Source organism: Theropithecus gelada, chromosome 16, assembly GCF_003255815.1.
Source record: "Theropithecus gelada isolate Dixy chromosome 16, Tgel_1.0, whole genome shotgun sequence".
NCBI lineage: Eukaryota > Metazoa > Chordata > Mammalia > Primates > Cercopithecidae > Theropithecus > Theropithecus gelada.
The window spans coordinates 37,534,056-37,550,434 of NC_037684.1; the positions used below are offsets into that span (position 1 = coordinate 37,534,056).

The 16,379-nt window shown below is 43.7% G+C and overlaps 1 protein-coding gene across 2 annotated transcripts in view; it reads left to right on the forward strand.

Annotated features, from left to right (window-relative positions):
- Nucleotides 1-83: 83 nt before the first annotated feature.
- Nucleotides 84-16,379, forward strand: part of DDX42 (DEAD-box helicase 42) — a 47,147-nt gene continuing 30,851 nt past the window's right edge. Inside the window, exons 1-3 of one of the 2 annotated variants that reach the window (XM_025360950.1) lie at nt 84-585; nt 1,307-1,377; nt 13,339-13,575. In XM_025360950.1, the coding sequence (XP_025216735.1) occupies nt 13,355-13,575 (221 nt within the window). In that variant the 5' untranslated portion in view covers nt 84-585; nt 1,307-1,377; nt 13,339-13,354. The remainder of the gene's footprint in view (nt 586-1,306; nt 1,378-13,338; nt 13,576-16,379) is intronic. The other variant, XM_025360949.1, reaches the window with a different exon arrangement.

Sequence of the window (16,379 nt, forward strand, 5' to 3'; positions counted from 1 at the left end):
GGTTCCGTCAAGTTGACGTCACACGGAACCGGTGCTCCGGAAGCTAAAGGTAGTGATGCTGTGCGGAACCACGTGGCCAAAGGCAAGAGTGTCGCTGTAGTAGTATTTGCAACGGACCAGAGTTTAAATGATAGGCATGTTCATGTAAATGTGGTTTCTGCCCAACCCATTTTCTCTTGGGATTTTCTGACCAGCCTCCTGACGCCGCTTTTTCTTCATTCCCAGACCCACTTTCTAGACGGGTCATGAACTCTGTCCACCCAACTAGCAGTTTCCTGTCAGAGTATCTGAGGAGCCTGGGAGGCGTTCTGGAGCTTTTAGGTCAGGCGCCTTCCGGGAGTCGTAGCCCCGGCCCCGCCCTTCGGCCCGCGCACTCCTCACTGCGCATGTCGGGTTTTTGTTACCCTCCCCCCTTCAGCAACGGGCCGTGAGGCGGTGGCGGTGGCGGTGGCGGTGGCGGTGGCGGCGAAGGGGGCGGAGAGGAAGGAGCGCGGCGGGACCGGGCTGGGACAGCGCGTACTTTGGGCCGCGGGATTCTCTCCGTGCCGGCGGTGGTAGCAGCTGCGGCTGCAGCCATAGCAGCAGGTTTGTGCGTGGGGGTTTTGGACGCAGGGCCGCTAGTCCTTAGGGGCACTGGAGGCAACTGCTGGGCCTAGCGAGGGCGGAGGAACCGCGGCCTTGCTTAACAAAGAGTCGGCAGAGCCTCGGGGCACCGGCGGCCGGGGTGCTGGGAAGGGGTGGGAGTGCAGGCAGAGGCCTCGAGGGTTCCTTCCTAGCCGCGTCGCCCTCCCACAGCTCCCGCTTCCCTCGCAAGTCTTACCGAGGCCCAGTTGGCGGCTTTCCGGAGGCGGCGCCAGCTCGCCTAGGAAAGGGATTTGCAGGGTGCCCGGCTCCGAGGCAGGGATAGCGCGGGGAGAATTCTGGCCCAAGGAGGCAGCGCTTGGGAGATGCAGGCTTCCGAATTTGGGGTCCTGATAGGCAAAAGCTGCCAAATGAGAGGAGTGAAAAGATGTAAGCGATGATCTTTGTGCAGCCTGGAGTAGGTCGATTATTAGCATCACTTTGTCACCCAAACTTTTTTGCGGCCTACTTGAAAGCCTATCTGATGTGAATAAATAATTTATGTGGAGTTACAAACATATGCATCAAAAACATAGGAGAAGCTCTCGAGAGTTTTGGGGAATTATATTCTCATCACTGAGAATTTCCCTGTTGCCTACACTCCTATAGGCAGTTATCCAATTTCCTGTATATTCTTTTTGTGAATGATGTTTCTATGTCTGTCCTCCCTCATATACACACCCAGGACTTCCTAAAAGGCAGGGACTATGTCTTAAGTCACTTTGCAGAGCCTGGCTCAGTTCTGGCGTATAGGTGGTGAGCAGTGAGTGTTTTGTACAAAAATTAACATTTAGACTTTGACAGCTGGGAAAAGAAAATGTGTCTTTCTGTACCTGGAAGAGGCATTTACACAATGCCTAATGTACAGTTCATTCATTGAAGTGATATTTTTATTGGTGCCTATTCTCTAGCGCAGTTCTAGGTGATAGGGATAGGTGTTAGACCTCTGCCTTTGTGAAACTTAACTTTCTAGTAGCGCAAGGAGAGGCAAAGAAATACATAAATTATACTGAATGTTAGAAGATGATCAGTACCTTAGCAAAAAGAAAGCTGGAAAGGGGGTTGGGGAGGTGTTGTTAGAATTTGCAATAAAGTGGTCAGGGAAGTCCCTACAGACAAGCTTATGTTTAAGCGGACTAGAAGGAGGAGTGAGCCTATGTTTATCTGGGGAAAGGAACGTTCCAAGCTAGAGAGTAACAAATATAAAGGCCTTGAGAAGGACAAAGCTGGCCCGTTAAGAGTGCGAAGACCAATGCGTTTGGAGCACTGTGAGCTGAGGGAGTATTAGGAGATGAAGTCTGGGAAGAATTGGGGGAAGGGAGTGAGCGGAACAACCAGAGCCTTTTAGGCTATTACTTAAGAAGGATCTGAGGGTTTCGATCAGAGGAATGATAATATCTGATTTATATTGTAGCAATTTAATAAAAGAGAGGAGTGCAGTTATTTAAATTTGTTTTGTTACATTGATAGTCATATAATCAGCTCTCAGTTGCTTTAAGCTGACAAGAGAAGGGATGCTTCTAAAATAACCATAACCTAGCATTTACTTATATTTAGTTTAGAAGAATGTGATTACGTTCTTGAGTTTTTATATAGATTCTCATTAAAGAACTGACCTCTATATAGTGTGTGAGATACTCTCAAGGTATTATGTAGAGTAGATGCTAATCACTGTCACTAGAACTCTTTCTTCCACCTCCAGAAATGCAAGTGATAAAGTAATGTGGTTTATATAATCAGTTGTTTTTAGTCCACTATATTTAAAGTCATTTAGATCATATCTTATTTTCCACCATTGCCAAAAACACAAACTAGCTAAATTGTCTTCCTTTATAAGCGTGTTCCGCATTTATTCTCACTTCCTAGCCTTCGCTAGTTCAGTCTTTCTCCCTAGAATGTCATCCTCTGCACGTCTCTACCCAGCTTGCATCTTTCTGTGTCTAGCCTGGCTTCTGGCTCTTTTATGACGCTTACCCCTGCCTGTTAGCTCATGGTGATCTCTGACATCTTCAGTGTTTTTGTGGCGCTTATGTGTGAAATACCTGAGTTGAAAGAAGTCTGATAGTCTCAATTTACCGATGAAGAAATTGGGTCTTCAGAAATAATAATATAATGAAAAACAAGTTGGCAGCTGACGTATTGAACAAGTACATTTTTGTGTATGAACTTAATTTTTCACACCAACCCTTGAGATAGGTGATAGTCTCATCTTTTTTTTTTTTTTTTTTTTAAGATGGTGTTTGGCTGTGTTGCTCAGGCTGGTCTCAAACTCCTGGGCTCAAGTAATCCACCTGCCTCAGCCTCCCAAAGTACTGGGATTACTGGGATTACAGGCATGAGCCACCATACACAGCCTCTCACCATTTTATAGATGAGGAAACTGAACCCAGAGAAGCTAAATAACTTCCCTGAGGTTCATATCAAGTTAGTAGCAAAGATGGTTTACACACAGCCTGTGCTACTTTACTATTCCGTTAAGATTTCCTATGAAACCACCACGTTTTATTTATGTTTTAGAGACAGTGTCTTGCTGTGTTGCCCAGGTTGGAGTGCAGTGGTCCAGTCAGCTCACTGTAACCTGGAACTCCTGGGTTCAAGCAATCCTCTTGCCTCAGCCTCCTGAGCAGCTAGGACTACAGGCGTGTGCCACCATGCCTGGCTAACTTTTATAATTTTTTTGTAAAGACACGGTTTTGCTGTGTTGCCCAAGCTGGTCTCAAACTCCTGGCCATAAGTGATCCTCCCACTTCAGCCTCCCAAAGGGCGAGGATTACAGGTGTGAGCCACCTCACCCAGCCAGCCATAGGATTTAGTGCCTAGAACCATACCAAATAGGACTTCATCCCATGTTGACTGTTTCTCCTGAGCCTAGTTGTAGATCTCCTTTAGTCTTTTACATATTGAATAAATGAATATCTAATATTGAAAACATAAGAGAAAAGTGAATAAGCCTGTTTCTTCAGCCATGAATCCTATAATATGGAATTGGACTGGAAAGGGAGTTGAGGAAGGAGATGCCATTTCTTCTTTTTTTTTTTTTTGAGATGGAGTCTCACTCTGTCGCCCAGGCTAGGGTGCAGTGGCACGAGATCTCGGCTCACTGCAAGCTCTGCCTCACGGGTTCAAGTGATTCTCCTGCCTCAGCGTCCCCAGTAGCTGGGACTACAGGTGCCTGCCACCACGCCCGGCTAATTTTTTTGTATTTTTAGTAGAGTCAGGGTTTCACCATGTTAGCCAGGATGGTCTCAATTTCCTGACCTGGTGATCCGCCCGTCTCGACCTCCCAAAGTGCTGGGATTACAGGCATGAGTCACCGTGCCTGGCCAGGAGATGCCATTTCTTTGGGGAAATCATATTCATGTCTTTAGGAGTTGGTATTTGAGATGTGCTTTGTAGGATAGGACTTTGGTAGGTACTTATAGTTTATAAGAAAGAGATTTGATGGGGAGGGGACCCAGGTAGAAGGAAGAGGATTCACTAGAATGCTTGTTTTCTTGGAAAACTGAGTACTCGTGGAGAGACCTTGGGAAATATGAATGATAAAGTAGTTTAATGCCACAATGAAGGGTCTCATTCCAGCATGATTAACTGTGGAGAGCTATGGAATTGAGAAGAGTGACATAGTCAGAAATGTGTGTTCTGGAAGAACCTGGAAAGGGTTTTCTACAAGCATCTGAATACTGACCTCCCTTCTGTGAGACTTTTTCTAGTTCCACAGTATTAACACACACTGTGCTACTCTACCAAAGGATGTAAAACTTGCTTTTCTCTTTTCACTGTGTGTCTCACTATTACTCCATCATTTTATGCTTTACTATACAGAATCGCTTCTCATAGACTATGGAAGATTTGCTGGGATGAAGCATCTGGATGTACATCACCATTACTTTTCCAATAAAACAGACATTCTTGGTACAGTAGTCGGGGGAGTATTACCTGTCAAATGTCATTCGTCTCAGAGAGGCCTTGCCTGACTTAAGTCTGTAATAGCTTGCCTCTTACCCTCTTGCTTGCTTTTCATAGCACTTTTGCTACCTGGAATTACATGATTTAGTTTTTCTTTCTCCTGGGCCAGACTGTGAACTCTGAATGTGACTGTGTCTGATTCCATTACTGTATCCTTAGCACCTTAGAGCGGTTACTGGCACAAAGTAGGCACTCAGTATATTTTCACTTGGTGATCACTCTGGTAGTGCTGTGGGAGTTTGATAATAGAAAGATTTTTTTTTTTTTTTTGAGACAGGGTCTCGCTCTTATCGCCCAGGCTGGAGTGCAGTGACACGATCGTGACTCACTGCAGCCTCCGTGTCCTGGGTTCAAGCAATTCTCCTGCCTCAGCCTCCTGAGTAACTGGAACTACAGGTGCGTGCCACCACGCCTGGCTGATTTTTGTATTTTTAGTAGAGACGGGATTTCACCCTGTTGGCTGGGATGATCTTGATCTCCTGACCTTGTGATCCGTCTGTCTCGGCCTCCCAATAATCAGAAAGATTTTTTTTAGGAAATAACTGCAATAGTGGAGGTGGAGATGGAAAGGCGGGTATGCATGAGGGATGTCCCTCATAGTACTGGGCACGTAACAAAATCATCAGTGGTTATTGGTCAGTATAAAACAATGGATGTTATTACTAAGAACCAACCTAAGGTTGTTCTTTTTTAAGCAAATACTCAGTGAACTTTGTTTATGGCTCTATTATGCAGCTAATTCTTTTCAAATTAGGTATTTCAAAGGGATTCTTTTTTAAATTTTTATTTTTTGGCACCCCAGTAGGAAATGAAGAAATATTTTTTAAGAGAAAAAATACAAAAATACAGTTGAATTTTCCCAAGTATGTTTTTTGTTTGTTTGTTTGTTGTTTTGTTTTGTTTTTTGAGATGCAGTCTCACTCTGTTACCCAGGCTGGAGTGCAGTGGTGCGATCTCGGCTCACTGCAACCTCCACCTCCCAGGTTCAAGCGATACTCTTGCCTTAGCCTCCCAAGTAACTGGGATTACAGGCGCCCACCACCACGCCCAGCTAATTTTTGTATTTTTAGTAGAGACGGGGTTTCATCATGTTGGTCAGGCTGGTCTCGAACTCCTGTGTGTTTGTATTTTAGAGACTGAAGCCTATACAGCCTGTTGCTTCCTCATAATTTGTTTAAAATAACCTAAAAATACATGTGCTCATTTCATGGTTTTATTTTTTTTTTATAGCAAAAGACATGTCAGCAGCATTGTACTTAATGTCCATTATTATTATTATCTTCCAGAGAGGGTCTGGCTCTGTTGCCCAGACTGGAGTGCAGTGGCATGATCTCCACTCACTGCAACCTCTGCCTCCTGGGTTCAGACCATCCTCCCACCTCAACCTCCCGAGTAGCTGGGACTACTGGTGCACGCCACCATACCTGGGTAATTTTTGTATTTTTTGTAGAAACCAGGTTTTGCATTGTTGTCCAGGCTGATCTCAAACTTCTAAGCTGAAGCCATCCTCCTGCCTTGGCTTCCCAAAGTGCTGGGATTGCAGTTGTGAGCCACTGTGCCCACCTGATTTTGTTCTTTTGCTACTATAACCACCATCTAGCCACAGAACACTTTTCATCTTGTAAAACTGAAATTCTGTACCCATTAAACAATACCCTGTTCTCCCCTCCTCCCAGCCCCTGGCAACCACTCTTCTACTCTGTGTGTCTGAGTTTGACTATTCTAGGTATCTCTTTTTTTTTCTTTTTTGTTTTCTTTGTAGAGATGGGGTCTCGCTGTGTTGCACAGGCTGATCTCAAACTGGCCTCCAGCCATCCTCCTGCTTCCCAAAGTACTGGGAATATAGGCATAAGCCACTGCACTTGAGTCTTTTATTTTTTTAGTAACCAAATAGAAATTTGGGTGGCTATCTTTTGCTTCTTCTATCAGCTGTACTCCCGCAAACCTCTGTGATTGTCAGAGTTCTGTAGCCATAACACTACATGGTTTAATAGTAGGAAAAACTGCCTGGCACAGTGGCTCATGCCTGTAATCTCAGCACTTTGGGAGGCCGAGGCTGGCAGATCACCAGAGGTCAGGAGTTTGAGACCAGCCTGACCAACATGGAGAAACCCCATCTCTACTAAAAATACAAAATTAGCCAGGCATGGTGGCACATGCCTGTAATCCCAGCTACTTGGGAGGCTGAGGCAGGAGAATCACTTGAACCCGGGAGTCGGAGGTTGCAGTGAGCCAGGATTACGCCATTGCACTCCAGCCTGGGCAACAAGAGCGAAACTCTCTCAAAAAAAAAAAAAAAAAAAAAAAGTAGGAAAAAACTGTTCTCAAGAGACTAAGTAATGATACATTGAGGATGATCTGGCTTAGATTTAATCAGGAAGGGTGGATAGCTAGATGACAAGGTTTGTAGTAATAAAAGACGGTTTTCACAAATACTGGGATGAATTTTGGAGAGCCTGAATACATGATATTTATTCATACAGCAAAAGTTTTTGAGTACTACACAGACACCAAGGATATAGTGCTGGACAAATTGAGCAAAGTCCATGCCTTCATGGAGCTAACATTCTACTCAGGGTATATAGAAAGCACAGTTGCTTGGTCTTCCTAGAGTCAGTAATTGAGGGGAAATGGGCTGTGTGTTCTAGATGAGCTAGGGAAAGGATTGCTTTTGCATCTTGCTAAGTCTGAGAGCCGTTAAGCAACTATCACCTGCCCAAGGTCTCACTGCCTGTCTGTTTGTGGCAGGAGTTGATTTGCTGCTTTTGTAATATGAACCTTTTGATTATTTGGTAGGGCTGATTTATATTCATACTTGTTCTTTTCACTCCTTCGCTCCAGTTTTGGGGGAAGAGTGAGTTACTTCTGTTAAAAGTTTTGATTGTGTCTGGTCTTCTCTGGAAATCCTATGATTTTTTTCTGTCATTTTGCATCTTCAGTTTTTCAGATTTTACTGGTTTTTCCCCTTTAGCATATAAACATACATATATTTCTTTAAAAAATAAAATTTCTGTAGTTAATGCTTCACTTTCTCCTTCCTGTCATTGATAAACAGCCTACAAAGTACTTTTGACTCCCCTTGACCTAGTCTTCATCTTCTACCACTTACTTGCCAGTCAGGTACTCCTCAGCCCTGTCCCTACTGCTCCATTGAAACTGCTTTCACCGATGACTCTTGGTTGCATATACAACAGAAGCATTTTCGTTCTTTTTGTTTTGTTTTTTTTGAGACAGAGTCTTGCACTCTTGCCCAGGTTGGAGTGCAGTGGCACGATCTGGGCTCACTGCAAGCTCCGCCTCCTGGGTTCACGCTATTCTCCTGCCTCAGGCTCCAGAGTAGCTGGGACTACAGGCGCCCGCCTAATTTTTTGTATTTTTAGTAGAGACGAGGTTTCACCATGTTGGCCAGGCTGGTCTCAATCTCCTGACCTCATGATCAGGACCTCGTGATCTCCTGACCTCGTGATCAGGCCCGCCTCGGCCTCCCCAAAGTGATGGGATTACAGGTGTGAGCCACTGCGCTAGCACATTTTAGTTCTTAACTTACCTGACTTCTCTTTAGTTTTCTGCCTATAGAGCTTCTCTCTCCTCACCTGTGTTCCTCCTTGTCTCCCCTTCCTTCCTTCCCTCGCTTCTCTTTTTTTCCCTTCCCCCATCCCTGTTCCATCTGAAGTTTCCATGTAAGCTTCTCTTTTCCTAAATAGTGATATACATTAAGAATTGTCTTACCGGGCTGGGCGGGGTGGCTCACGCTTGTAATCCTAGCACTTTGGGATGCTGAGGCCGGCGGATCACGAGGCCAGGAGATCCAGACCATTCTGGCTAACACAGTGAAACCTCGTCTCTACTAAAAATACAAAAAATTAGCCGGGCCTGGTGGCAGACGCCTGTAGTCCCAGCTACTGGGGAGGCTGAGGCGGGAGAATGGCGTGAACCCGGGAGGCAGAGCTTGCAGTGAGCCGAGATCGTGCTACTGCGCTCCAGCCTGGGCAACAGAGCAAGACTCCATCTCTGCTAGCTTATTTACATCAGTAACTTGAAATGCAAATGGCTTACATCAAATCTATAGCTCCACTCCAGACCCCTGTCCGCAGTTCCTGACCCTACTTGGCATCTCTGCTTAGCTCTCTCATAGATACTGAACTCACCTTCTACCTGGTTTTGCAAGCCTGCCTCTTTTAGCTTTCCATCTCCATTAGTGGCTCCACAATTCATCCAATCTTTAAAGCCAGAAACTTCTGAAGTTATTCTAAACTCTTCTTCCTTAGCTTCCACACCAATTACTGATCACACAATCCTAATGGATCTTTCCTCAGATGTCTAAATAAATAACTCAGATCCATCCCCCGTTTCTCCTTTCTCACAGGTGCTTTCTTAGTTCAGAATTTTGTTGCTTTATACCTGCATTGCTGCAACAGCCTCCTACTTTCCTTGCCTCTACTATGAGTATCTCTCATTCTGTCTTTCAAAAACACTGATCTGAAAATTCCTCTTCTGTGTAAAATTAACAATTCCTTGTAGCTGGTAGAATACAGTTTTGTATGGTACATCGTTAGCATAGCCTTCTAAGCTGTTCATCTTGGCCCTGCCTGTCTTTCTGAACATGTGTCCTGCAAATTTCCCAAATGTCCTACTCAACTCTAGCTGCACTGAACTATTTCCTCTTCTCTGTCATAGCATGTAACAGATCCTTCCATCTAAAATGCCCTTCTTTAATGCTTCTTTGATCTAATGCCTCTTGAGATTTCAAAATTTAACATGTCATCTCTCAGAACACTTCTATGCCTTTGCTCCCACTCATGGACCACCAGTGAATGCACTCTGTATAGTACGTCTGCTAGAACGCATGATGTTGTTTTCAGCTGCCTCAGACTACACTGTCTACTCCTTGAGAACAGGGACTGTATCTTTCATGTATGAATGCCTAGCACTTTGTATACTGTGTGACCTTCTCAGCAACCTTTCAGTAAACCATTGAAAGTTTTCCGGATAGGAGATTGTGTGATTCTTAAAATCCACGTGAATGTAAAATGTCTTTACACTATCCTTTCTTTGTCTGCTTTCTTATCCTTATGGCTCATTAGCTCCTTGTTATACATTGTATACACTAGGAAAAATGAGATTAAAATTGAACCCATCATTTTTGTTGCTTGGGAACAGCTCTTGAAAAGATAGGCTTATAGATTAGTTTAAAAATGTCAGATGCTAAAATTTCCTTGCTTGTAAAGATTCTTACTAAAGTTCATCGCACCAGAATTATGTTGATTCCCTGATTGAAGGAATCCCCTTACGGGATTCCTAAAGAGAGCAGGAGATGAACTTCAAGTAAACTAGTACCTTAGTCATTCTCACTGTTAGAGAAGGAGGTCCAAAATGAGTAAAGACAGTTTCTATCTGGAGTTAAGGGTCTAAGTGGAGATTGACATGGTGTAATTCAAGTTTAATACTAAGCAGGCTGGGCGCTGTGGCTCATGCCTGTAATCCCAGCACTTTGGGAGGCCAAGGTGGGTGTATTGATTGAGTTCAGGAGTTCAAGACCATCCTGACTAACATAACGAAACCCCATCTCTGCTAAAAATACAAAAAATTAGCTGAGCCTGGTGGCACACACCTGTAATCCCAGCTACTCGGGAGGCTGAGACAAGAGAATCACTTGAACCAAAGAGGCAGAGTTTGCAGTGAGCCAAGATTGTACCCCTACACTCCAGCCCGGGTGACAGAGTGAAACTCTGTCTCCCAAAAAACAAACCAAAAAAACACCTTAATACTAAGCAAACAACTAAGTGCTGTGTATAATAGCAGTTGAACAAAACCTATAAAGTATATGTAGACAAGGGCATAGAACAGTGTGTTTCTGATCTCTTTGACAATGTTACTATAATAAACAGCTTTTGGAATTTTTTTCCACCCTGGCTTTAAAGCTAGTGGAAATTAAAATTAAACATTTTAATTTTTCTTACTAATGGTAAACAAAATAAAAATCAAATAACTGCTGTTAAACATTGTGATAAACAGCCTATCAGCTATCTCTGTATACATAACTCATGGTTTTTACATAAATTAAATCATACTACCCACCTTGTTTTATGCCCTTATTTTACTCAATGTGTAATGGATACTTTTTCATAAATGTAAATAGTAATTAAAATGGGTCATGTCTGTTAATTTCAGCACTTTGGGAGACTGAAGTAGGAGGACTGCTTCAGGCCAGGATTTTGAGACCAGCCTAGGCAACATAGTGAGACCACAAAAAATTAAAATAAAAACCCAGGCATGGTGGCTCATGTTGTAGTCCCAGCTAGTCAGGAGGCTGAGGTGGGAGGATCCCTTGAGCCCAGGAGCTCATGGCTGCAGTGAGCTGCAATCAGACCACTGTACTGCATCCTGGGTGACAGCAAGAACTTGTCGCAAAAAAAATTTTTTTTTTTAATTCAGAATGCATTTTCCTTTGAGCAACTGCATTTTAAAACTTGTTCCTAAGGAAATAATTGAAGGTGTGCACAAAGATGTAGCTATAATGATGTGTTTTGTAACATTGTGTTATTAGTATTACACTGTAAAGTAGTGAAGAAATAGATATCTATTGACATTAAACAATATCACAGTATATCATTAGATGAAGAAATCAGTAACTAAAATAGTATGTATAGTATGGTTTCAATTTTTAATTTGTGTGTATGTGTACACACATATGCATAGAAGTAGCAAAAAACAGAACAAAACTACGTATCTGGGAGAGGAAATTTCAGGTAATTTTAAATTTTGTTCTTTTTTGCTTTCTACTTTTCTGTAAAACTTAAGTAAATTGTGTCATTAAAAAGGGTTTTTGGGGGCCGGGTGAAGGGACTCATTCTTGTAATCCCAGCACTTGGGGAGGCTGAGGCGGGTAGATCACTTGAGGCGAGGAGTTCCAGACCAGCCTGGCCAGCATAGCGAAACCCCATCTCTACTAAAAATATAAAATATTGGCTGGACGTGGTGGTGCACACTTGTAATCCCAGCTACCCAGGAGGCTGAGGCATGAGAATGATTAGAACCCAGGAGACAGAAGTTGCAGTGAGCTGAGATCGGGCCACTGCACTCCAGCCTGGGTGACAGATTGAGACTGTCTCAAAAAACAAAAAAAAAAATGTTTTTTGGGCCAGGTACAATGGCTCATGCTTGTAATCCCAGCACTTAGGGAGGCAGAGGCGAGAGGGGGTCTTGAGGCTAGGAGTTTGAGACCAGCCTGGGCAACATCACAAGACCCTGTTCCTTTAAAAAAAAAAAAAAAAAAAAAAGTTTTTTGGAGCCAAGACTAATGTAAGGTATTGTTTGTAAAATGATTTTATCAATACACAAGAAATTTCTTTGTAATTCCTAACCACAGGCTAACTGAATACTTCAGGCAACATGTCAGTGAATCATAGTTTCTTCCTGGATAGTGTTTCTATTGGGCATTTGTTCAATAAATACATGGTTGATAGTACCTTTCCTTCAGGCATGAATACATAGATACTGTCTACAAATAACTGATCTTTTAAGTTTTGATTCTTTGATTCTTCCAGATGTCATTACCAGAGGATAACCTCTAGTTTTTGGGGAGTCTTGGCTGATAGCACCTCAGTCTTTCATATAAGGATGAAAATATTCAGTCTTTTTATATCTCCAATGACCTAGCACATAATCAGATTCCCCAAAATATTTTTTTATGAGTATTTTTGTCAGCTTAATAAGATGTTAATTAGCAGGAAAATCCTTTTAGAGGGGATGATATTAAATACTGCATTCCGGTTTACATTGAGTCCCCAATAAAATTAAAACAATTCCTTCAGTGTTTTAGAAAATATAATCATTTGTTGAGGCTAGCATGGTGTGTATCTGAAATACAATGTCAACGTTTGTGGTTTTTGTTTTTGTTTTTGTTTTTTTAAGAGACAGGATTTCACTATGTTGCCCAGGCTGGAATACAGTGGCTATTCACAGGCAGGATCATAGCACACTGTAACCTTGAACTCCTGGGCTCAAGCAGTTTCCCTGCCTCAGCTTCCTGAATAGCTGGGCTGGAAATGAATCTCTTAATGAGATGGATGGGATTTTCTTTTCTTTTCTTTTTTTTTTTTTTTTGTTTTGTTTTCTTTTCTTTCCTTTCTTAGTATAAAAAGAGACAGTCTCTTTCTGTCACCCAGGCTTGAGTGCAGTGGCGTGATCATAGCTCAGTGTAATCTGGAACTCCTGGGTTCAAGTAGTCCTCCTGCCTAAGCCTCCCAAGTAGTTGGCATTACTGGCCTGGGCCACTCTCCTGACTACAATGTTATAGTTTTAATTGAGAAGCTAAAGTTTAAAATAAAATTTTAGGTGGAGGTTGGAAGAGACATACAACTCAGTGGGGCTATACACTTTTTTTTTTTCCTTTTCTTTTCTTTTTTTTTTTGAGACGGAGTCTCGCTCTGTTGCCTGTGCTGCAGTGCAGTGGAGCGATCTCAACTCACTGCAACCTCCACTTCTCGGATTCAAGTGATTCTTCTGCCTCTGCCTCCCAAGTAGCTGGGACCACAGGCGTGTACCACCACGCCTGGCCATTTTTTGTATTTTTAGTAGAGAAGGGGTTTCACCATATTGTCCAGGCTGGTCTCCAACTCCTGACCTCATGATCTGCCTGCCTTGGCCTCCCAAAGTGCTGGGATTACAGGCGTGACCCACTGCGCCTGGCCCTTGGGGCTATACACTTTTTAAAGTTAAATTTATATTTGTGTATCTTATTCCTAACAGGTCAGTCATTGGCACCATGAACTGGAATAAAGGTGGTCCTGGCACTAAGCGAGGATTTGGCTTTGGAGGTTTCGCCATCAGTGCTGGGAAAAAGGAGGAACCCAAACTCCCACAGCAGTCCCACAGTGCCTTTGGGGCAACCAGCTCTTCTTCTGGATTTGGAAAGTCAGCTCCACCACAGCTTCCTTCTTTCTACAAAATTGGATCTAAGCGGGCCAACTTTGATGAAGAAAATGCGTAAGTGGTAATTCCTGGTGGTGTAGCAAAGTTTGGGCTTTGAGATATTCATTCTATCAGCAGAAATTGAGGCAAAGAAACTTTGTTTCTCAAATAATAATGACTTCTTAAGTTATGTGTCTTGCTGAATTCCATGGTTCCTAATAAGTTAAATTATTGGGTTTACTCATTTGTAAGGAATGTAATACCTGTGGGGTTACTTATACCTTTACTCATTTGGTGTTACGTCCTACTGGGCTGTTGCTCAATGTGGTATTAGAAGCCATTGAAACAGGCCAGGCATGGTGGCTCACACCTGTAATCCCAGCACTCTGGGAGGACGAGATGGGTGGATCATCTGACGTCAGGAGTTCGAGAACAGCCTGGCCAATATGGTAAAACCCTGTCTCTGCTAAAAATACAAAACATTAGCCAGGCATGGTGGTGGTGCACGCCTGTAATCCCATCTACTCAGGAGGAGGCTGAGGCAGGAGAATCGCTTGAACCCGGGAGGCACAGGTTGCATTGAGCCAAGATGGCGCCATGGGACTCCAACCTAGGTGACAGAACAAGACTCCGTTTCCAAAAAAAAAAAAAGGCATTGAAACATAAATATGGCTGGAGAGTTTTATATAATTCATGTGGTTTTTGGTGGTCTCTCTTGTTTTTTTTTTTGGAGGCAGAGTTTTGTTCTTGTCACCTAGGCTGGAGTGTAATGGTGCAATCTCGGCTCACTGCAACCTCCACCTCCCGAGTTCAAGTGATTCTCCAGCCTCAGCCTCCTGAGTAGGTGGGATTACAGGTATGCACTACCATACCAGGCTAAGTTTTGTATTATTAGTAGAGACGGGGTTTCAGCATGTTGGCCAGACTGGTCTCTAACTCCTGACCTCCGGTGAACCACCTGCCTTGGCCTCCCAAAGTGCTGGGATTACACGCATGAGCTACTGCGCCGCATGAGCTACTGTGCCTGGTCTAGTGTTCTTTACTGCAGTCTTTTACTGACACCATATAAATTGTTTAGTAAACATAGGCAGTTGTCAAAATTGATGGAAATACAAGTTTGCTTCATCACCGTGTTAGCCACGAAGGTCTCGATCTCCTGACCTCGTGATCCACCCACCTCAGCCTCCCAAACTGCCGGGATTACAGGCATGAGCCACCGGGCCCGGGCTGCATCTAAGTCTTTAAAAGTATTATGTTGAAACATCTGATAGTGGTAGAAAAATCTACTCACGTTTTTCCCATAGTTCTCATAATTGGTAAATGCTTTTTACCAATTACTATTTTTAACTTGCTGATATAATAATGTGGTTAGAAAAGGCTGGGATTTGAGGGGTTGAGTTCTAATTTCTATACAAAATATCTCTCTTTGCTGAATCTGAAGAAATCTCTTGTTGCTATTATTTCCAAGCTGATTCTGACACTGCTTCACTGCTTGAGGGTTTTTTTGGTTTGTTTGTTTGTGTTTTTGAGATAGGGTCTCTGTCACCCAGGCTGGAGTGGAGTGGTGCGATCAAGGCTCACTGTAGTCTCGACCTCCCAGGCTAAAGCAGTTAAGCAGTTCTCCCACCTCAGCCTCCTGAGTCGCTGAGACCATAGGCACATGCCACCACACCCTGCTAATTTTTTATTCTTTTTTTCTTCTTCTTTTTTTCCTTTTTTGAGATGGAGTCTTGTTGTGTCACCCAGGCTGGAGTGCAGCGGCGCAATCTTGGCTCACTGCAACCTCCACCTCCCAGGTTCAAGTGATTCTCCTGCCTCAGCCTCCCATGTAGCTGGGATTACAGCTGCCTGCCACCACACCCAGCTGATTTTTGTATTTTTAGTGTAAGCGGGGTTTCACCAGGTTGGCCAGGCTGGTCTCGAACTCCTGACCTCAGGTGATCCACCCACCTCAGCCTCCCAGAGTGCTGGAATTAAAGGCCTGAGCCACCACGCCTGGACAATTTTTTATTCTTGTGTAGAGACAGGGTCTTGCTTTATTGCCCAGTCTGGTCTGAAACTCCTGGGCTCAAGTGATCCTCCCACCTTGGCCTCCCAAAGTGCTGGGATTATAGGCACGAGCCACTGCACCCAGCAGATTTTAATTGGAAAAAAAAGCTTCTAAAAGACTGGAGTTTAATTTTTTTTTTTTTTTTTTTTTTGAGATAGAGTTTCAGTCTTGTTGCCCAGGCTGGAGTGCAATGGCGTGATCTCAGCTCACCGCAACCTCTGCCTCCTGGGTTCAAGCGATTCTTCTGCCTCAGCCTCCTTAGTAGCTGGAATTGCAGTCATGCGCTACCATGCCTGGCTAATTTTGTATTTTTAGTAGAGACGGGGATTCTCTGTGTTGGCCAGGCTGGTTTCAAACTCTCGACCTCAGGTGATCTGCCCACCTCGGCCTCCCAAAGTGCTGGGATTACAGGTGTGAGCCACTGCATCTGGTCAAAATATTTTGAAAGTACACAGCAGTATTTTAGAAAGCTGACATGTTATTTAGGAGTCAAATGGACAAGTAGTGTTTAACTTTTAGCAAAGTCAGAAGTTACTCTAAACAGCATTTAACCAGTTCAGACTACTTTTTCATTAGTTAAATAGAACACACTATATACAGGGGACTGAGGTGGAAAGACCACTTGAGCCTAGGAGTCTGAGGCTGCAGATAGCTGTGTTTGCATCACTGCACATCAGCCTGTATGACAGTGTGAGACTGTCTCTAAGAAAACAACCAACCAGGCCGGGCGCGGTGGCTCAAGCCTGTAATCCCAGCACTTTGGGAGGCCGAGACGGGCGGATCACGAGGTCAGGAGATCGAGACCATCCTGGCTAACACGGTGAAACCC